Source organism: Brassica napus, chromosome C9, assembly GCF_020379485.1.
Source record: "Brassica napus cultivar Da-Ae chromosome C9, Da-Ae, whole genome shotgun sequence".
In the NCBI taxonomy this organism is placed as follows: domain Eukaryota; kingdom Viridiplantae; phylum Streptophyta; class Magnoliopsida; order Brassicales; family Brassicaceae; genus Brassica; species Brassica napus.
The window spans coordinates 46,675,715-46,698,637 of NC_063452.1; the positions used below are offsets into that span (position 1 = coordinate 46,675,715).

The following is a 22,923-nucleotide window of genomic DNA, read 5'->3' on the forward strand; positions in this document are numbered from 1 at the left end:
AGAGAGAGAGGTGAAAGAGAAGAGAATCCAAGATTTTAATTATATACTGATTAGTGGGTCATCATTATAAAATACATTGGTACATGTTTACACATTAACCATCTCCAGGCTGCTCCTCTTAACCATTTCTTTAATCACCATTTTTTAAGAATAATCTCCATAAGCACTTTCAGATCCAACTCACAAAACCCAGATTCTTCTCCCTCTTCATTATCACAATCTGCTCTTCCTAAAAATACACACATTGAAGCAAAGAGAGAAAGAGAGGCTTTGTAATGGTGCAGCGGAAGTGACACGTCTTTTGCCTTGTGTCTGAAAAAGATCAAACAAAAGAGTAAGTCTTTGTAAATCATCTTTAAAGATTTGACTAAACTATTACTTTTTTTCTCTTGTTCCTATTCATTTTTGGTTCTGGTTTTAATTCAAAAGAGAATGAAAGATTCAATCTTGACGATGATGATGCACACAACAAGACCTCACTTATTGATATAAAGCAATTACTTATCTACTGACCCATGACGTCCATTGTTGCAGACTGAAACTGGGCTATGTGTTTTGGTCAAATCTGAGCCAAGAGGAGGAAATAATAAAGAAAAAACAAATTGGGTTTCAACAGTGTTAAAGAAGAAGAGGAGAGAGGACCCCACCAAATGGAGGAGTTAGATACATCACATGCAGTTCCTCAGATTTTACCTCAGTCTCCTTAGAACAACATCAACTGTTGCATTCATGTTCTGACCCATCTCCTCAAAGTCCCACTCACTTCAATATAATCTGTCAGTGAAGACCACAATGATTCAGACACCAAGTTAGAGAGAGAGAGATAAAAAGACACAACCTTTTCAGCTGAGAGCTTCATTTTGGGGTTTGGCAAGAATGAGGAGAGAGGAAGAAGCAAGTTTAGTTGGATTAACCATAAGAACATCATCAGCAACAGCAAGCTCCTCAAGCAAGAAAGGCAAAGATGTTCAGACAAATGATGCTTCAGATTCATCTCCAAGTATCAAAAACTCTCCTTTCAATTCACCATCTCTTGTGTCCCCACCATCTTCTGCTTTTGTTTCCGCTTTACAATCTCCTTATATATCCCCAAGAGCCACTCAACCCCTTACCACCACCACCGCTCACAAGCCCTCCTCGCCGCCTCCTGAAGATGTACCAAGCAGCTCCTACACTCCTCCTTCCGACCAGTACGAGTTCTCCGACGACCCATCAGACCGGAAGCTCAAGTTATCATCAGCTTGTACTCCAGATCCTGCTCTTCCAAGGATCTCCTTCTCTTTCCCTGTCCCTAGAGTCTCTTTAGCTAAAGTCTCTGTCTCTTCTCCAGCCACCACCAACACCACCAAGCTCAGAAGCTCTGATGTCTTCATAGGGTTCCACGGACAAAACCCAAACCTGGTGAGGTTCTGCAAGTGGCTAAAGTCCGAGCTTGAGCTTCAGGGAATCGCTTGTTTCGTCGCCGACAGAGCTAAGTATTCCGACACGCAGAGCCATGAGATAGCAGACAGAGTTATCTGTTCTGTCACTTATGGGATTGTGGTTGTGTCTTGCTCGAGCTTGCTCAACTACCTTAGCTTGGAGGAGGTTAGGTTCTTCGCTCAGAAGAAGAACTTGATTCCTATCTTCTATGGTACTGGACCTTCTGAGATAATGGGTCTTCTCAACTGCAATGCCATTGATAAAGAGTGTAAAGAAGCTATAGATGGGCTGATTAAGTCACATGAGTTTAAGCTAGAAGCTAATGAGAGTAACTGGAGAAGCTGTGTGGGGAAGACGGCGATGATTCTGAGGGGGAAGCTTGGGAGGAAGAGTGTGGTTGATAAGGAGATAGTGGAGAGGATTGATGAGCTTCCTTTCCCAAGAAACAGATCTTTTCTTGGAAGAGAGAAGGAGATAATAGAGATGGAGATGGATTTCTTTGGTAGTAATGGAGAGTATCTCGAGTCCACAACACCAAGTTCCAAAGGAGAAGCAAGTGGATTGTCATCTGAAGGGCTTGCAGATGAGGAATCAGACGCTGCTGTATCGACTCGGAACGGGAAGTTTATCACCTTGGAGCTTGGAAGATGCTCAGAGCAAAGAAGTGAAGCTCCAAACGGTGGAAAAAACTCTCTTAAAAGACTGTTGAAGAGTAAGAAATGCAGAAGCAGTAGTGGTAACTGCAAGAGTAGTAGCAGCATAAGTGTTGTTTGTGTGAATGGAGTTCCAGGGATTGGGAAGACAGAGCTAGCTCTCGAGTTCGCTTACAGGTATTCTCAGAGGTATAAGATGGTTTTGTGGGTGGGAGGGGAAGCTAGATACTTCAGGCAGAACCTGTTGAACCTGTCATTCAGCTTGGGGGTTGATGTGAGCGCTGATGCTGAGAAGGATAGAGGTAGGCTAAGGAGCTTTGACGAGCAAGAGTTTGAAGCTTTCAAGAGGATCAAGAGAGAGCTTTTCAGAGACATGCCTTATCTTCTCATCATTGATAATCTTGAGATAGAGAAAGACTGGTGGGAAGGGAAAGATCTGAACGATCTGATTCCGAGAAACACTGGAGGTACTCATGTCTTGATCACTACTAGGCTCCCTAAAGTCATGGCCTTCGACACAGTACAGCTTCCTGTCTTGTCTTCATCTGATGCAATGGTGTTACTGAGAGGAAGGAGAAAGAAAGATTACCCTGCCGAGGAGGTTGAGATCCTCAAGGTGTTTGAAGAGAAGTTGGGAAGGTTGAGCTATGGTCTTTGGGTGATAGGTTCATTGCTCTCAGAGCTTGCTATTACACCTTCTGCTCTCTTTGAAGCTGTGAACAAAGTTCATATAGAAGAGCGTTCAGCGTCACCGTTTCTTAACTCAAACGATGAGGGATACTGCAGATCCAATCCGTTCGCTGCAAAGGTATTAGCCTTCTGTTTGGCTGTTTTGGAGCAAGCTCAAGGAAACAGAAACCTTCTCTCGTTGAAAATGCTACTAGTGGGAGCTTGGTTTGCTCCTGTCCCAATCCCGGTTAACTTGCTAGCCGCAGCGGCTAAAAACATGCCCACAGGTGGGAACCGGTTTAGCAAATGGAACAAATGTTTGAGCCACACGTTTGCTTGGTGCGGTGGTTGTGGTGGACTAGGACGCAGAGGCGAAGAGGACGCTGCTTTTTTACTAGTCAGGTTAGGACTAGCGAGGATGAGTAATAGACAGCCTGGATGTTGGATTCAGTTCCATCCCATAACTCAGACGTTTGCAAGGAGAAGAGACTACATACTTGCTCCCAAGGCAACGGTTCAAGGCGTGAGGAAAATCGAAAACCCGTTGCTGAATCTTGATCACTTGTGGGCTTCAGCGTTCTTGGTGTTCGGATTCAAGTCGGAGCCTCCTCTGGTGGAGTTGCAAGCGATGGATTTGGTGCTTTACATCAAGAGAACAGCTCTTCCTTTAGCGATCACAGCTTTCACAACCTTCTCTAGGTGCACTTCAGCTTTGGAGCTTCTGAAAGTGTGCACCAACGTGCTGGAGGATGCGGAGAAGTCGTTTGTGACTCAGATACAAGATTGGCGACAAGGCTCTCTCTGCTGGAAGAAGAAGACTAGCAAGAAGGTGGATGAGTACGTGTGGCAGGATGTTACGCTGTTGAAGGCTTTGTTACTGGAGACAAGAGCGAAGCTGCTGCTGCGAGGAGGGCATTTTGATAGCGGAGAGGAGCTGTGCAGGACTTGTATCAGTATCAGGACGGTGATGCTGGGACATAACCATGAGCTCACTTTGGCTGCTCAAGAAACACTAGCGAAGTTGGTTAGAATGAGAAGCAAGATATGACACACACACACAAGCAAACATTTCTCCTAATGGTTTATTTCCACGTTTACTTTAAAAATTCAGTTTTGTTGAAGATATATTAGTTCATGTATCGGTTACTTTAAAACAATCTTATTCGTATGTACATTACCAAGTTGATCCTAGTCTCTTTTTACTCCTTTCAGATATTGAGTTGTTGATAGTGTATGGGATGTATGAATCAAATGGCTACTAGGGCCACGGGTAAAACAGCATTCAATGCATTGGATTCTCAAGCCAATCAGAGGAAAAGAGTTACCAAAGATCTCGGTAACAAACAGAATTATAGCAAGGACAAATTCTTGTGTAAGAAGTGGGACCAAAGACAAACACAGAAAAATAGGGAATGGGCTGTGGGAAAAAAGTAAGTTAATCAGTGTCTGGGTTTAGCCAACAAGTGTCACTCTCCCCTCTCCTGTTACTGGTCCCAAAGTCCACTGCTCGGTTTTTTGTTTCATTTTCAAAGAATCTGACTTGTCATACTAATTGAACTTATTTTTTTTCCTCTGATCTTGTTTTGGTTAAACCCAAGTTAGTCATAATCAAACACAAAAGCATATTATTAAGGTAGTTAATTGACAATCAAGAGAACTCATAGGTGCATATTAACTCTTAGTTTCTGCCACTTTCGGGTCCTTGAATTCTTTTGAAGCTTTTAGACTTTGCATCTTTAAAAAAAAAGGAAATGACTAAAGAGTGGCTGTAAGAAAAACTACAAGATCATTTACATTACACAAGTTGACCTCAAAGCCTATCCTTTTCTTACAAGAGGGTCTCGAGCTTCAAGACAAAACTGAAAAATCTATGGAGCTTGAAAACAAGATATGGTACATTGTATCAGAAAAAAAATCAAAAGTTACACGTGAAGACAATGCACAGAACAAGTGAATCAATTGATCTAATACTCTCGGACGAAAAAAAAAAATCTCCAATACTCCTCCCCTTTTTCCTTTTTATTTAATATTTATTTAAATCATAAAAAATATTAAAAGACCAACGAACCTGACGAAATCTAGTTATTTACAAATTTACCAGCGGACTATCCAAACCCAAACCATACCCACCCGTTAAACTCGAATCCAGACATAAAAATCTAGACATCAACTAAGTATTTTTAAGTTTTACTCATTCTTTCTATTTCTTCACTGTAACAAATCAATCTTATTTTTTCATTTTTTTATCACATGGAAAAGGATAATTTTCAAATAAAAGACGAATCAAACTTTTCTCTAGAAAAAAATTAATGAAATAACAAATAGAGAAGAAAAAACGAACCCAAAATGGTATAACTTAGTAAAACTTGATATAACTATAAAACTTTGTACAACTTAGTAAAACTTTAAATAGTTTAGATTGTATAACTTAGTAATACTTTATGAATTTTTTTGATGATGACTTAATTTGATAGTTACGTTTTTGTATGAAGTGATGCTTTCAAAAAAAAAAAAGAAACTATCTGGCCTCTAATGGTGGAGACATGAAACAAAGTGAAAAGGATAGTGGTTTAGGTAGTGGAGAGATGAAAAAAAAAGTGTGGATAAGGGTGTAGGAAAGAAGGACAGTAGAAGTAATAAGGAAAAAAATATCGTGGGGATGAGCAAAACGAGAAAGAAGGAATGAAGAACAAATCAATCATTGGCAACCAATACAAGTGGCAAAGAAAAAAAATCAATCATTTTCAATCAATACAAGTTTTTGTAACTTGGTAACTTGGTTAAAAATTGATTAGTTATACATCTAAAATTATAACTACTAGAACTAAGACAACATAGAACTATCATTATTTTCCTCGCACTATAAGGTTTCCCAATCTTCATAGTTGCCTTGAGAAGTAGAACTTCTTCTTCCAACACACTAACTTTTGTGTTTGTGTTTATGTTACTTGGTTTGTTATTTTGTTCGTAGAAATTGGTGTAATTTAGGATAACTTTGGTTAAGTATCTCATTTTTGTTTGTCAAACTTCATTAAATTCAGTATTACTTTTTTTTCATGTTTGTGTAATTAGGTAAAAATTTGCCAAAATTTTCGATTTTCGTATGTCAAACTTTGTATAATTTAGTTTTTTTTTTGTATTTCTGTTTGTATAATTCGGTATAAACTTCCTCAATTTTCTTTTTGTTTTTCATTTGTCAAATTTCGAAAACTTAAAACAACTTGTCACTGAATTAATTTGATAGAAGTTATGATTAACTGTACAACCGAAATCTCAAAAAGACCATGACAATAGGAATAAGACAATATACAACTATCAATATTTTTCTTTCATTATTGGGTCTTTCAATCCGCATGGTCGTTTGAGAAACCAAACATCAACAGTATTGGCGATAAGGAATTGGATCAGATTTGGAGAACTTCTCGATGATACCCACATAGCTGAATCATCACTTAATAGGTAGCCTCAGAGTTTTAACTCTTGATTGACCACTATTGTGGAAAAAAAACCCTGAAAATCTGCCCATTAGGTGAAGAAAGATGTAAAAGGGGCAATGGGATGAGAGGAAATTAGTTGAGTGAGCTGAGAAGATAGTAGAAATAAGAAAACCCTAAAAATTAAGGAATTTATAGTTACCAACTTCGTTTTTGGGGTCTGGAAAAGTATAAAATTTTGGGAGGGAAAATTCTGAAATTTGGGCGGGAATTTTTTTTACAGCATTTTCGGGGTCAAAGTTTTACCAAGTTTGTAGTTTTACAAAAAACTTCAAAGTTTTACTTTTCTATTGTGACATTTTTTTTAGTTTTACTGTACTAAAAAGACTTATATTATCAACGAGATGGATATTGCTGGAGCTATACGAAGAATGGGATGTACACTATCAAATCAGGTTACTGGGTGGCAACTAATTTGCTAAAGGAACAGTCATTGGAGACGAAGGAGCCTAGTATCACAAAGCTCCAGGCCTATGCTTGGAAGATAAAAGCTCCTCCAAAAATGAGACATCTCATTTGGCAGGTGATATCGGGCCAACTAGCAGTAACGAGTAATCTGACTCATCGCCATATGCGATGCGATAATTACTGCCCTCGATGTGGTGCAGATGATGAATCTGTAAATCACACCATCTTTGAGTGTCCTCTTGCAATTCAGACATGGGCACATGCATCAACCCCAACGCCGCCGACTATATTTCCAAGCGGAAGTCAGTTCACGAATATAGATTACCTGTTCTGGAGGAAGAATGATATTGTAGAACCAGAATTGGATAGGGACCCATATCCATGGATCATATGGTTTATTTGGAAAGCGAGGAACGACAAACTCTTTAAAGGAATTGACAGGGACCCTTTGGAAACTGTCAGACATGCTGAATCTGAATGCCAAGCTTGGTTTGACGCAAATCAAAGAACGGATGAGGTAGTGGAAGAACAAAACACAGTAAGGAATCCAATCCCCGAGCGCTGCATGATAGATGGATCATGGACACATGATGCACTCTTTAGTGGTTATGGATGGACATGGGCAAGTTCAAGTGGTGCGCTACAATTATTGGGAGCAAGAAATCAACGACGTCGAATCTCACCACTGCATTCTGAACTGGAAGCATTATCATGGGCAATAGAATGTATGCTACAAGTATCAACATGCCAATCTTTTGGGACTGACTGCAAGGAATTAATCGCGATGACCAAAGACCCTGGAGCATGGCCGAGCTTTTCTACTGAGCTGGAGGAGTTTATGAAGTTGAAAGCAAGATTCTCGGAATTCTCGATTGTTTTTGTACCTCGTCAGGAAAATGTATCGTCTGATTCACTAGCTAAGATAGCGAGATCCTTCCATAGGGACTTGTATTACATTGGTTGTTCTGTTCCGGTCTGGTTTCCCAGACCACCTCAAACTTGAGTAATAGAATAGCCGTTTGAAGGGAAAAAAAGACTTATATTATAGTTATACCACTTATGTTTAGTTTCTTACAACTATTTTCCACCAAATCATGTTGTAATATAATTAATTTCGTGACATATATAAGTTTTGTAATGTCACAAGGTCAATACTAAGAAAAAAGGCATAAAAGAACAAGATATTTCCTCTATTATAAATAATACACAGCTATGTGATGAAAAATTTGACTATAATTATTTTGAATTTAAATCAGAAAATACTAACAAATAATAAACATAATACTTGTAAACAATCAAACAAGTTTAGAATTTTGTATCTTCAATTTTTTGTATTTTATCAGTTTTACTTAGTTTTTCTATTGTCTCGAAGAATATATGCAATTAATCACGGTGTGCATTTCCTTATGATTCCGGAATTTAAATTTTTTCAAGAGCAAGTATGCACTTTTATGTATGTTTTATCGAAATAAATCAGAATTCTTAATATTCGAAGCTCACACATACCCACAGTTCAAAATAATAATTTCAAAACAGTTATGGTGTGATGCTCAATCAACTAAATCTTTCACATGCTCTCCACGTTATCCAAACCAATACCTACATTGTTTCTGTCTCGAATAACAACATCTTCCACTGACTCAGTCACCTTAAGATGTCGTTATGCTTCTTCAATTGCCTCTAGGTTTTACGACCAATGAAATATAACTCAAATTCAGCCTCTTTATACATGGATTTATGGTCATCTTTCTGCATATCCTATCCATTAGTATACATGCTACCTTCGTTTGGAATCCATTCATAACCACCTCTGATTTTATAATAGTATTTTTCATAATCAAAGTGTATGTTTGTGAAAGAAATCGTCGTCTCCTGTAAATATCAAAATGATTAACAATCAAGTTAGATAAAGTTGCACGGTTTAACTATTAAATTTTATCAAGTTATACAATTTTACCAATATAGTTATACCAAGTTATACAGTATAGTTTTACTAAGTTATACTACGTTTTCTAGTTCTTTAAATCAAAATACTAATCTGTTAATATTTTTTATGATTATACTAGTATTTTTGATTATACAAATAGATCGAGACTCATTATTCTTAATGTTTAATTAGTTAATTGCAAACACGAATTTGAAGTTAAAGTTTCTAATTCTTCACGAATTAATGGAGAAGTTGAATGCTAAATCGAATAGAGCTTGAATAAATCTAGGTTGTAGATCTACCCGTGGAGAGAGAGAAATGAAGAAGACAAAGTAGGAAAGTAAATGATTTTGATTGGTTTAGTCTAAAAGGGTAATTTGGATATTAACCACGGTTTCGAAGAGTATGAAATAAATGAAGAGTATGACAGAATAAATAAGAGTATAACAAAATAAATTTCGCCTCGTTAAAGAGCGCAATTTCCCTTCTTTTGAAGCTTTCAGACTTTGCATCTTAACAAAAAAAGGAAATGAGTCAAATGACTAAAGAGTGGCCGTAAGAAAAACTACAGGATTATTTACATTACACAAGTTGACCTCAAAAGCCTATCCTTTTCTTACAAGAGGGTCTCGAGCTTCATGACAAAACTGAAAAATCTATGAAGCTTGAAATCAAGATATGGTACATTGCATCAGAAAAAAATCAAAAGTTACACGTGAAGACAATGCAGAACAAGTTGGTTTCTCTCACTCTTGAGAATTTAATCAATCAAACAAGAAGTGATTACAATCCACGAAGATAACAAGAAATCAGTTTTCAGATCATCCTCAGAAATTTACAATACAAATCACAAGAAATCAAACAAACAAAAAGTTATGGCCCTCTTTGGAAAATTTTGATAATTTAAGGGTAGCCAAAAAAAAAAACAAATAATTAACATCCATAAAATTTCACCGGCGATTAGACCCGATCAATCCTCCGGTTATAGCATCGTCTTCCTCAAGGAAAAGTTCGTCGGAGTTCCTAATTAATGAGTGAACGGTGCACAATAGCAAGCCAACGCTGACACCTACGGCCAAGCTCACGGCGGAGCTTGTAAACCACAAGGCCCAAACGGAAGCTAAGACCAGGAAACACACCACCATCCGATCACCGACCTGAAACCCCCAGAGAAGAAGAGGGTCTTCCCTGAAGAAGTGAAGGAGAAGCCACAAGGCGATGATCGTTCCGACGACGACTAGCGCGACGGGACTGGCTGTGACGAGAGAGAACGCCGCGCAGGTGCCGATAATGAGAGAGTAGTTGACGGAGAAGTAGCGGAAGTTCGACCGAGATCGGAGGGGGAGAGAGGAGAATCTCTCCGGGAAGCAGAAGGCGCCGGAAAAGACAAGTTCCGACCAGGGACGGTGGCGAGAGATAGCGGAAGTGAGATTGTGGATTGATCGGGAGATGACGTCGCCGGTAGGGATCGGAATTGATGTGTAGGTTGGTGCCATCGTCGTCGTCGTCGTCGTAATCGTTGGAGCCATTAAGAAGACTTTCTCTGATATCGTTAACCGGTTTGACCCGGCCCGACCCGAAACGCCACCGAGTATATAGCGGCTCCGTGAAAATTATACTGATAGGTGTCCAACGACTTTTAGTCAACCACTAAATCATTCCTTTCACCAACCATACAAATGTCGCCAGCTCATCTAAATTATTTAATAACTGATTTATCACTTTCTTCCTCTACTTATTTTATGCGCTTTTAAAAAGCTCATCTTTTTTTTTTTGATGTGTTATTCAGAATATGGTTCCCTATGAACTAGTTGTTCCCGGCTTTTTCACACACGAAATTTTAAGTCATGCCAAAAATCACATGAACAACGGAAAAATAATTTATTCCCCTATGAACTACTTGTTTCCGGTTATTTCACACACAAACTTTTAAGTCATGTCAAAAACCACATTAACAATTCTATTTTTTGAATTACATACATAAACTATCGATTTTAAACTAATTCTCCTAAAATCGTAAATGGTGTTGTTTAAACGTTAATTTGGTTTATGACAGGTAGATAGTCGGTTTCATCTAGATTGATAAAAATAGAATACTACGTCGTTTTGTTCTTCTTCTTTTTGTCAACTGCTCTTCTTCTTCAGAAATCATTTTACTCTTCATCATCAATTGAGGATAAAAATTTTATTTTGCATTTTCGAGTTATATGACATAGTAACTGGTTGGGTAGATATTTTCGAGTTTATGACATAAAACATATAAAGAGATCATATGACATTAATTTCTGGATTGAAAAAAATATATAAATCCCTGCAGTACCGGAACCTGAGAGTAACATTCGGTTACAGAACCAATCAAGCGTCCTAAACTACGCCAAATTTATAGTTCCTTGTGAGAATACATGGAGATTGGTAAGTTAGTATTTGCTGCTCTTCTTTCTTTAAACCGTCTCTCCACCTATCATAAACCAAGTTAACGTTTAAATAACACCGTTACGGTTTTAGGGGAATTACTTTAAAATCGATAGTTTGTGCATGTAATTAAAAAAATAGAGTTGTTCATGAGGTTTTTGGCATGACTTAAAAGTTTGTGTGTGAAATAGCCGGAAACAATTAGTTCATAGGGGAATAAGTCATTTTTCCATTGTTCATGTGGTTTTTGACATGATTTAAAAGTTTATGTGTGAAAAAGCCGGGAACAACTAGTTTATAGGGGAATAAGTCATTCCCTGTGTTGTTCAATGGCTGTGAAAAAGTCACTCCCTCTATTCCCGAAATTAAGATTTTCTAAAGTGTTTACGCTTATCAAGAATTCAAAAAATGTTTATAATTTAATTTTTCTTTTATTTTATTATACACTTTCCAATAACTTTTCACCGATGAAATTTAATCAATTAAAATATTTTCATTTAATGTTTCTTAAAAGTATAAAAACGTACCTTAACCATATAGAAAATCTATCTTTGTGGAACAAGTAAAAAATCTAAAACATCTTACTTTCGGGAACGGACCCATATATGCCGGTCACTGATTTCAACAACATTTTCCTAGAATTTTTTTTTGTCAAAATGCAAAATAATAAGTAAGGATTTAAACATATTTCGATTATTGTTCAGAAGTTTTTAAACTGATTCTAAATTAGTTTACAGTATGATTTTAGCTATTTTTACATCCAGTATGATTTTAGTTAAATTAAACAAATATGATGCAAGATTCAAAAAAAAAAAGTTACTCTAACAGTTGAGGTTTTGAAAAACTTTGGTGCCAACTGAAAATTTCCGAAGTTTATGGGAAGAATCAAGTGTTCTACCACAATGGCCAAGTCTTAAAGATAAAGTAAAAGTTTGTTTTTAAACTTTCTGGAGCCTTTAGACAACTTTGGTAGCAACTGAAAGCGTAAAGTTACTTATCTCTACATAGTGTTATTTTCAAGTCTTAGCTTCTTTTTTTTACTACACAACAACAGTCTCTGCAGAAAGAGATAAAGCATGGAAGCCGTAGAACATTTACCTTGAAACCCAATGCACCCATGTTCGATGATCGGTATTCAAAGAGAACCCACTTCTCAATTTCTTCTTAAACTTCATAAAGATCGTTGACTAGCTTTGAGAAAAGTACCTCACATGATCAAAACTGTTTCTGAATGCTGAAGCTTGTGTTTCTAGTTGATGTGTTGGCTCCAAACTGTTCCTTAAATAGAGACCTGTGTTTAAGTATAAGCCAGCTCCAGCAGATAGAGGAGGAGGATCAAGAAACTGTGGGGTTGGTTTTAAGCTAGCCAGAGATTCTTCTCCTTGGTTCATGACCATCAAGTCTTTTCCCATTAACCGCAAAACCGAGTTTGAAGGACTAGGAGGCACCACAACAGCGCCATTGACATTCCCCTTGTTTGAGAATTTACTATGAAGATCAAACTCTTGCTGGATCATGTATGGTGGTGACTGCTCAAACGAAAGATTTGGATCCAAACACGTGGGCGGTTTGGTTAAGTTCATGGCCATTGAAGAAGAAGAAACTGCGGCTCTTCGCTGCAGTAGATGATATGGTTGGTGATTCAAAGTAACGCTCTCGGAGATTCTCTCTTTTCTTTGGCAACAACAAGGCTCACCATCATTGTTTCTAAAGCTCGGAGGTGTTATTGCCTTGTCAACAGTCATCTTCTCAGGATGAGATGGAACGGGAAAGCTCACTGGGGTTGTGGAGTAGGGAGAAGGAACGTCCATGGAGAATAGCTCTGCTGGAAAACTCAATCTACCAGCTGCAAAGTTGGAAAAAGCAGAAACAGGTGATTCAGATGAGTGTCTGTCAGGCTGATCCATGGAAGACTGGAGCTGGCTTGTGATAACCGACGAGTTTCCAAGATGCTCGTCATAACTCATACCCCGGGGACTCGGTATAAATGATCCAGGAGGTCCTGGAATGGGAATGGTATCAACCTCTACGTATAAGCTTCCCTTTCCCACCTCAGAATCAAACCTCACATCATCGTCCTCCTCGTAAACCATATTCTCAACTCCTTCAGAGTTATACAAATAAGCTCTCTCGCTAGGTATGGTTTCATTAGATGGTGGAGTCTCTGACTGGTAGAACTCATCTGTTTTGTCCTCTTCACTACTTTCTTCGTCATCATCATCATCATCTTCATATTCATATTCATTGTAACCACTAAATGTTAAGGGATTTGATCTGCGTACGACCTCATTTCTTTCTCCATTATCACCGGAAACATAATCATCATCTGATAGTTCACGTTCTTGTGTCATTTCAGATTCCCATCTCCCAGTTTCTTCTTCTTCTTCATCTGACAAATCCAACCGAGCTCTCTTTAGTTCCAAAGGCAGAGATAATCGTCTCCAGCCATTTGCTACAAATGGTGGCAACAGCTTTCTCAGACTAGTTGCACGAGGAGACGCATCTGTAACCTCTCTGACATTCTTTCCCGGTGGATACTTATCTTCTTGAATCGAACTAAGGCTCTTCTTCAACCTGACAGTGTTTAGATGAGCTCCTGCAAGTGATGTCTCCTGCTTCTCACTCATCCGAACTCTTTGAGCCCTTTTACTCCCAAACATAGTCTTATTCCAAGACGAACCAGTGGCAGACAAATCAGTACCTCTCAAGACAACATGATCACCTCCTGACCATGAATCATCATCATCATCATCATCAGATGGCTGATCCCGCAATGCATATAACTTATTTTCTTTCTCATTTAGCTTCTTTGAACTCGAACCACGTTCTGCTAACATCCGCTGATTAAAGATTCTACGATGACCGGTGCTGCTACCTTTTACAGAAACCCCTCTTTGAACCTGCTGTACAAAAGCAGTGTACTGTTATTTCATGAAACCTCTGCAAAAACCAACAATGAATTTATGCAAAAATAAAACGTTACCTCTGACTCTTTGATTTTGTGACTGTTGTTTAGTTTAAGATACTTATGATGTTTTTTTCCCGGACGTCTCTTCCTTGAGCTTTTACTATTTTCTTTACTACCTTGGCTTGCACTTTTATTTTCATCACTACCATCCTCGTGCTGCTTTGTCAATGGAGTAGTAGTAGAAGAAGTCTTCTTCTCGCTGAACTCTGTTAAAATCCGCAGCTTTTGTCCCTTGGCATCAACATAAATAGGACCAACACCGACAGGAGCAACTTTCCGCTTCTTGGACACTTCAGACTTATCAGCAACAACCCTATTCGTGTAGCTCGAGATCACAGCCCAATTTGTTCCATTTCTTTTATCAAGATCTTCTAATGTGCATTCTTTAGCAGTAGCGTAGATATCAACCATTGTTTTCACTTTCATCAGTGGCTTACCTCTAGGCTTGCTTGGGTTACTAGTAACCAAAGGCACCGCTGAATCAACAGATAGAGGCTGGTTAACTCTAGGCTTGTTCGGCTTGCTAATAACCGGTGAGTCTACGGATATACACTGATCGATGTGAGCATTCAAAGTAGTGTTGGAAGCTGATGAGAAGGTTTTGCAAATAGGACATGTTTTTGAAGCCATGATTGATTCGATCCCAACACAACTGGTGGCTTCTTTGGATTTCACCATTCCTCCTCCACACGTTTTACTCTTGTGGTGATTATTACTTGTAGCAGCTACTAGTACTATCCCTTCCTTAGACTTGGAAACACTTGTGCTCCTGAACAAACCATTCCTGACGATCTTAGACTGGCTACAATCTCCTTGTCTAGTCTTTACTATTGTCTGATTTAGCCCAAGTTTAGCCAAATGTCTTCCTCGTTGGACATGGGATACAATCTGCTTCCCTGACGATGAACTAGCCGTGATCTGAAACGGTGGCAAAGGATCAGTCACTCCATGAGTTGAAAGAAGTTGGAGACTTTTGGGAGAAAAGGGCCAGTTGTTGTTGATGTTGTTCTTCCGGTTATTATATGCGTAATCTCTGCAAACCATCAGACATATATAGATGAAACAAAGTTAGTTACTTTCAAAACACCCTATAAGATAATAGTGTTTTAACATTAAACAGACAAGATAAAGCATATGTAAGGACGTTTAGAGAGAAGCAAAACCCCAATCTAAGCTTTGAAAGCTCTAAACTTTGGATCTAGCCAAGAGGATGAGCTTTAGCTTATGATCATTTGAGACTGACCCATTAATTAATCAGTACAAGGGTCAAGGAATAAGGACGAAAGCTCTAAACTTTGGATCTAGCCAAGAGGATAAGCTCTAGCTCGTGGTCACTTTGACTCACTGACCCATAGATCAGTACAATGAAGAAGGAAGAAAGACTTTGGATCTAGCCAAAAGAATGAGCTTTAGCTTATTGATCAATTGAGACTGACCCATCATGAAATCAAAAGACTTTTTTCTTTTTCTTTTCTTTGGGGGGGGGGGGGGGGGGGGGGGGGGGACAAAACCATATTGGCGAAGAAACCCAGAAGAAAAAAAGGTTAAGTTTTTTTAATTTACCTGATGGAGAAACTCTGGGGATGGGACTGAGCTAATTCATGGGAAGAGGTAGAGGTGAGATGTACGAAACTGGAAGAAGGAGAAGGAAGTGGGTGGTCATGTGGTGTGTTCTCAGTGGATAAGAACATTTGACTCTCTTCCACTGTTACTATCTGCCTCTTCGCTTCCCAAAAGCTTCAGCATAACACCACTTCTTCTTTATCAACATCTACTCCTGTTAACAACACATATATCATGTAAAGATTAATCTATGTTCTTGAGATTTGTGATTCTAAGAAACCGTAATTAAGAGGAAAAGTGAATCATTATTTCATGTGAAAAAAATAAATCAATATTTGGTGGTATAAAGATTTTAAAAGTTTTGATGAGGTGAAATCACAAAGAAACAATTATTCGCACGCAAAAAGACAGTGATTTTTCTTTTGTCTTAAGAAAAAGTTTCAGTTTCCAATCTGATTTGAAAGCTTATTGTATGTAAATGGATCTTAGGAAGAACAAGAAAAAATGTAATAAGATATCATCCATAAGATGAACTCATCTAGTAATTTAAGCAAGAAAATAACATGAGTTATTAACTATGTAAATTCAAAGAAAATTCTAGACATGGAGTAAGATTCTTGATCTGCTAAACAAAAAAAAAAAAGATGTGACTACAAATGGATTTGAAGGAGAATAAGTAAATCTGGAAGGTAAAAAAAAAGAGAGATCCATATAAGATGAGATTTACACACACAGACACGGAGAAGAAGGAAGAATCTGAAGAACTTGAAACCGGAATCCAAACCTTAACTATTTGGAAGTTATAATTAGAAAATGACTTTTAAAAATAGATCTTTCACTCATAAACCTATGCGCGCACACACAAACCGATCTAAAAGATTTCAAGATTTGGGATCTTCAAATTGGTTTAAAGATTAGAAGATCAAAGGAAAGGAAGAAGTAGAATAAAGCAGATTGAAAATCTTTAGAGCAAGAAGCAGAACAAGAATGAAACTTACAAACATTAGATGGGTTTTCTTGGCAGAAGAAGAAAAAATGGTTTCTTAGAGAGAGAAAGAGAGCATTGAAGAAAGAGAGCATTGAGATGGAGAGAGAGAGAAGAACCAAGGCACTAAAATGATCTTTTCGGTGTAATATAAGTCCACATACCGTATTGCGCATTATAACAAAATGTAAAATAAAAAGCAAAACAAATGGGTGCAAGAGGAGAAAAAATGAAAGTGTCCACACTAACTTCAATTATTATCGCACTCCACCATCCTTTATTTTATTTTATTTTTTTTCTGTTGTATAGATTTGGTTGGTGTAGCTAAATTTCAAGCTTTTTAAATTGCTACGTTCTCTTATTCCAAGAAATGTAATTTTGTTTTAGATATTAGGTTTTTGGCTTTTACATGTTATGTTTATTCACCAAAGGAGTTCTTCTATAAATATTACTATAATCACATAAAATTATAACCTCACATAGTCACATCGTTATTCGCAAAACTGTAACTAAGAACTGAGACGCAGGAAAACTAAAATAAAGATACATGCAACAAAAATCTGAAATCGAGATCCATAAAAGAAAGAATTTGCTTAATAACCAACTTTGGAATCAAATCAAGTAAATGTCGTTGATTTTGACATAACGTAATAACTAACATTTATTCCAATTATTATTCCGTTCTATTTTTTTTCATGTAATCATTCAGTAATTTGTGTTGTTAGAAATAATGTGACCAAAATAATATATGGTGACACATGATGTCAAACGAAATGAAGTGTGGCCAATATTTACTGCGCCACTATTGACAACGAAAGTACCAAAATCATGCACATCACTTACATAATTACATCATACATATTCACCATGTACAGTAAATGTGTGAATAAAATTAGAACACTTTTGCAATAAATGGTATATTTCATTACTTCTCAGACACGAGTATTCTATTCCATATAACAAAATAGTATAAAAGATCAACTCTATTCCTATCTTCATGATTATTGGGGGTTCTTAGGATGGAGTTCTTAGCGGAATATAAGAACCCCACCGTAAGAATCCCTCAATAATCATACTCTTATCTCAATCCCATCCACTTCAAGCCCCTAAATATTAAACCTTAAACACTAGATCCTAAATCCAAATACAAACCATTAATCCAAATAAAGAATGTATTTCACATCACTGAAATAGTATATGGCTCTAACTCAACACACAATTCCTAAATGCTAAACCCAGACCCAAATTTTGAATACTAAACTCTAAACTGTTATCACTAAACCCAAACCTCAACCTCCACTTTTCAAATACTAAACTCTACATCCTAATCACTAAACCTTAAACACAAGTTTAAATCCTAAACTCAAATAGAATGGAACAAAATACATAGTATAATACATATTGGTGAACAAAATATAACACTCTTTATTAGTCATCAAATGGAATGATACATGATAGGGTCACTAAACCCAAACTTTAACCCCCACCTTCCAAATACTAAACCCTAAACCCAAATAAAATACATAGTATAATACATATTGGTGAACAAAATAATATATTTTTTTATTAATCGTCAAATGGAACGATACATGATAAAAATGTATAGTAACAAACTATTTCACATTACATAACATGAATAGAAAATTCATAATACATATTATTTTACATTTCTATTTCATACACATGAAATAGAATAGAACACAATGTTATAAAAATTGTTCATCTTCTCCGATCAATTCTAAGTTATTCACAGCGACAAAGATAAGTGTAACTGGTGATATCCGTGGGGATAGTACATGTAACTGCCTAGTAAACCGAAGATATTTGGATGATTAAAGGAAGAGTTGACGAACCTCGTGCTGGCGCCATTTACGTTATCGGACTCCATAGATTTCAGATGCGTGAAGCTTCATGTCAATAGCCAAGCGAGCTGTTGCAGATAGACATCTCCTAGGCAAAGCTACTCCAAAGATGGTCTTGGTGATTACACAGTGGATCAATAATGGGGAATAAACCACTCATGTTTTACAATCTATGTGATCCTCCAAAAGCCATGATATATGTGTGTTAGGTAAGTATTATTAATTTAGTTTTTTTTGTTTACAGGTTTGACCGATTGTGTAAGAAGGCAGATTAGTATTATTTTATAAAAGATGCATGGTGTATTGATGTATTAGAGTATTTAGATATTGAATGAATTATAATTTTTTTGATGGTTATACGGTGAAATTTTCCTAAAAAAACTAGCTAAGTTGTGGGATTATGAATTTGGAAAAACTTTAGTTTCATCTAATAATATTATATCCTTTTCACAAAATATCATCTTTAAAAAATCCTTATTAATTTTTTAAAAAAATTATTTTTTACTTTTAATTAATATATTATTTTGTTTACTTTTTACTAATTAATTAACTAAATATTAAAATTAACATATATTAAAAATTAAAATAACGCTTAATATAAAATAGAATGAGTATTTTATTGGATCTAAAATTTTAGATAGCTTATATATTTCACAGGTTACCAAATGTATTATTATCTAAACTATCACTCAGAATAATAAAAAATCACACAATCCAGCCGATAATTTATTTATCCAAAAAAGTTACGATAAATCAAGTTCAAATGAATTTTACGGAGGATCACATAGATTGAGGGCCGTTGTTCCTCCATTGTCTTTAAATTACTAGGGGCATTGTCTCTGCGCGCTTGCGCGGAGTTGTGGACAGAGTTCTTGTTTCATCTTAATATTTGTTAGAGTTATTGTGGCTGTGAATTTTTGCGTTTTGGGTTGATCATTGTTTTTCAAATTTTTTTATTGTTATAGGGTTAGAGTTGTGATGATGAACTGTGTATGCACTGTTCTCCATTCACGAATGACTAAATTGTGTTAGTAATGTGATTGATATAGTTCGTGGTGTTGCTTGTTGTGTCACTGAGACTTATTGTTTGTTTGTCTTTTTAATTTGTTACTTGTACCGTTGAGATTACATAAATTATATTAAAGTTGTTGAGAATACCTTTTGTTTCTGGATATTTTTTCTCCAGTTTAGTTGTGTAAGTTGTGTGTATTAAGTAATAATTTTTTTTGTTCTTATTATGTTAGTTATATGTTTTTTTTATTTTTAAACTTGTTGCTCTTACCGAACCTTTAAAACAAATACATGAAGACTTGTAGAAATAACTATAAAATGAGTGACAATTAGTATTTGGGCCTTAATGGGTTTTAAACGAATATATGTATTTCTCATAAGAAGACAATAGCATTGGTCTGTTGACATTGAGCATGTAAGCTATTTTCATAAGACAAGAAGAGTGAGCATGTGGAGATGTTGTTGCCGTCTTTGTGTCTGTTGGGATTGTCTCTTGTATCTCCTGGTGTGGCTGTGTTTGTTTCTATTTTATTGATGGGTAATATGTAAACAAAAATCATTGTTAGTTGTATTTATCAGAGTTTGTAACTTACTCTGCTTTTTTTTTGTTTAGCTAATTTCACTGATCTTGGTTGTCGTCTTCATCTTCTTCGTAAGCATCTGCCAAAGTAAGTTTGTAAATTGTTAAATAGCTAGCCGTGTATTTTGTATTTGTTTAGCTGGCTCAATGTATGTGTCGTTGAGTTTTAGTTGAGTTGATTGGTTTGATATATTTGTTTTGAAGTTTATTTTTAAGATTAAACAAAAAAAGAGGTGATCATTAATGATTCGTCTTTTTTGGGATTCTAGTTTTCGGTGTTTTGATTGTTCGAGTTATTGTGGTTTCTTTTAAGCTGTAAAATAAAGATTTGTGTAAAATTAGATTGACAATTAAGGGAGATAAATAGACGAACACAAATCTTGGGTAGGAAATATTTTTGATTATTGATGTTAGCACAATATAGACAGTAATATAAAAGGAATAATGTGTTGATTGTTTCTTACGGATCAATGAGGAGACGGATAACGACTCGAGTTGTTTCTTTGGTGAGGTCAGAGCCCTGGACATAACGGATTTGCCCAATCACATCTATGAGTTTAAATATCAGTTATGATATCGAAACATAATATAAACTCAGATGCAATATGATAATATACATGAGAGTTCTAGGTTTGTGTTTGCAATCACTTGGAGATTGTTGAACAGTCTAATCTTGACTGGATATTGATCTCAGGAGCACCCGTGATAACTTCATCAATAATGGTTAATGAGATGAAACAAATGGGGAATAAATGATCAGTTATCTTGTACATGCTTCAGCACCTAGCAACCTCAAAACGATTGACTTTCACAATGAAATATGCTTTTAAAGATGGCATGTAATGATTAGCACGTCCGACGGGAGTAAACTCATGAATCACAAAATTTGCAAATAATATTATTCAACAAAGAATCAGGGAATCAATTAAATCAATTATGTTAAATAAGAGTGATAGATCAAAGATTAACTTACCTTTTCATCAAGAAAGAGAACCGTGATTCCCACAAACTCCCTGTCTATTTTCAAGTTCAGGGAATCCCAGAAGCGGAGGAAGCCAGAGACTATGCTCTGACTACTACAACCAAGACGGAGAGACTCGAAGGTTGAGTGACAGACGCCGGTTTGAGGAACTGGAGAGGCAGAGAGAAACGTTTTCTAGAAAATGGTTAAAGCTAAGAGGAATCAATGATTTTTGTGGAGATGCAGATTGGATTCATCAAAGATGAGAATTATATATATAGGGTTTACAGAGGGGCTACAAATCAGGAACATTTATGATCAAACGATTTAAGATGGGGACATGAAGAGTTCACCGGTGAAAAAATAGATTACGAACAGACACACGGCGCAACTCTGTAACTCAGACTTGTTTGAGACAATGATGAAAAGAACCCAAACTCATCTTAAACGACAACAGTTTACAATATGGAAAAACTATAATTGTTGCAAACTTGAACTTTTTTCATATAACATGATGAATCCCATTTAAAAATGAAACTCATAATATACTTGTAGGCCCGATCCTCAGAGGAAGCCGAAGAATCAAGGGCTTCCGACCTTCATAAATATATATTAGGTTTGGCCATCAATGTACAAAGTATCATTTAGCTTAGAGGTATAAATGTTAGAGTTTATATCTTAATAACCTGGGTTCGAGTCATGGACTTGACACTTTTTCACACTTTTTAAAAATGAGATCCACAAAGCGCTGACATGACGCACTGAAAAGTGAGAAAAACTCAACTATTATAATATAGATTACTATTTTTTACTTTTTAACCTGAAACGAAATTATGTGTTCACCCGTCGATGAAATCTTATTTAGAAAAAGCACGCTCACTCGCGCTCAAGATATTTTTCATCATCTGTGCGCGACCACGCGCGGCTACATATTGCATTAATAAATGTTTAAGAACATTTTCATAATCAGAAAAAACTAAAGAGTACTAAGAGAATAATTTTTAGAAAAAAAATTAAATTTAATATTTACATTATCTGTGTAATTTATTCATCTATGTATAAAACACAATGGTATTAACACCCATTTTATTTTTAACACTTTCCTTTTTCATTTTTAATATTCCACGTTATCTTTTATTTCTTCTATCTAATTCATTTAACATCCATTTCATTTCTAATCTCTACAATGGTTTGTTTAAAAAAATTCAACGTCCACTTTATTTTAATCTCTACAATGGTTTGGTTAAAAAAATTCAACACACTACCCCAATATTTTAATTCATATATTTATCATTTAAAATATAATAATTACAATTAATAATTTGATTGTAATTAACTTTAAAACTAAAATAACATAACTTTAATAACTTTTTTTATTTATATATGTATCTTTTTAAAAAAAAATAATACTAAAATTAGTATTATTTAAAACAATTAAAATAGTTGATTATAATGAAAAAATACATTTTTTGTATCCAAATAAAATGAGAGTAGTCTATATTTATAAATAATAAAAAATCATAAATTTTGATATAATTTTATTTATTTTTTAATAATTCTATTATAGAATAAATGAGTTTGCATTATTCGGTGGAAATAAAAAATTAAAAATGTGTTCAACAATTTCTCCCGGTCCAATCGTGCCATGTGGCTAAACTGACCCACAAAAAAAAGTTTAAGCTGTTGAAAATTTACAACACCGTTAATACCACATAGTTTTGTTCTAAAATTTCAACGCTCTCATCGGAAGATGTTCAACAGTTGAATTTTGGATTCATCATCCTAGTTGTGGGTGGTCTAAGTGTATCGTTATAATCTATCAGGCGTTCAAAATGCTACAACAGTTGTTTTCCGTGTGCTATTTTTATCATTTCATTAATAAATGGCAAAATTGTTATTGTTTATCTTGACTATAGGCTAATTTTTTTTTTTTTTGAACACGATACTATAGGCTAATTTACAACTGTTTTTTCAACATAAACCATATTTTCGTTTGACTTTTTGTTCC

At 36.0% G+C, this 22,923-nt stretch overlaps 3 protein-coding genes and 1 long non-coding RNA gene across 6 annotated transcripts; 1 reads left to right on the forward strand and 3 right to left on the reverse strand.

The window, feature by feature from the left end:
- Window positions 1–31: 31 nt before the first annotated feature.
- Window positions 32–642, reverse strand: LOC125592966. The gene is made up of 2 exons (XR_007328796.1): window positions 514–642; window positions 32–312 (listed from the first exon to the last, which is right to left on the reverse strand). It is a non-coding gene; the product is annotated as an uncharacterized LOC125592966 (long non-coding RNA).
- A 216-nt stretch (window positions 643–858) lies between these two features.
- Window positions 859–3,955, forward strand: LOC106385087. The gene has a single exon (XM_048768708.1). It carries the CDS (start codon window positions 877–879, stop codon window positions 3,790–3,792), a length of 2,916 nt encoding a protein of 971 aa, XP_048624665.1. The 5' UTR covers window positions 859–876; the 3' UTR covers window positions 3,793–3,955.
- A 5,343-nt stretch (window positions 3,956–9,298) lies between these two features.
- LOC106385080 (PRA1 family protein G2-like) lies at window positions 9,299–10,102 on the reverse strand. The gene has a single exon (XM_013825035.3). The coding sequence runs from the start codon at window positions 10,100–10,102 to the stop codon at window positions 9,524–9,526; it is 579 nt and encodes a 192-aa protein (XP_013680489.1). The 3' UTR covers window positions 9,299–9,523.
- Window positions 10,103–10,846: 744 nt separating this feature from the next.
- LOC106385093 lies at window positions 10,847–16,695 on the reverse strand. Of its 3 annotated transcripts, XR_001277091.3 has the most exons (5): window positions 16,515–16,695; window positions 15,517–15,730; window positions 13,969–14,986; window positions 12,084–13,888; window positions 10,847–11,031 (listed from the first exon to the last, which is right to left on the reverse strand). XR_001277091.3 is itself a non-coding variant. In XM_013825050.3 (4 exons), the coding sequence occupies exons 2-4, from the start codon at window positions 15,642–15,644 to the stop codon at window positions 12,173–12,175; spliced, it is 2,859 nt and encodes a 952-aa protein (XP_013680504.1). In that variant the 5' UTR covers window positions 15,645–15,730; window positions 16,515–16,695; the 3' UTR covers window positions 11,904–12,172. The 3 variants fall into 3 exon arrangements, 2 of the variants coding, with proteins under 2 accessions (XP_013680504.1, XP_013680503.1); XM_013825050.3 differs by lacking the exon at window positions 10,847–11,031 and having other exon boundaries at window positions 11,904–13,885; XM_013825049.3 differs by lacking the exon at window positions 10,847–11,031 and having other exon boundaries at window positions 11,904–13,888.
- Between the last annotated feature and the right edge of the window lie 6,228 nt (window positions 16,696–22,923).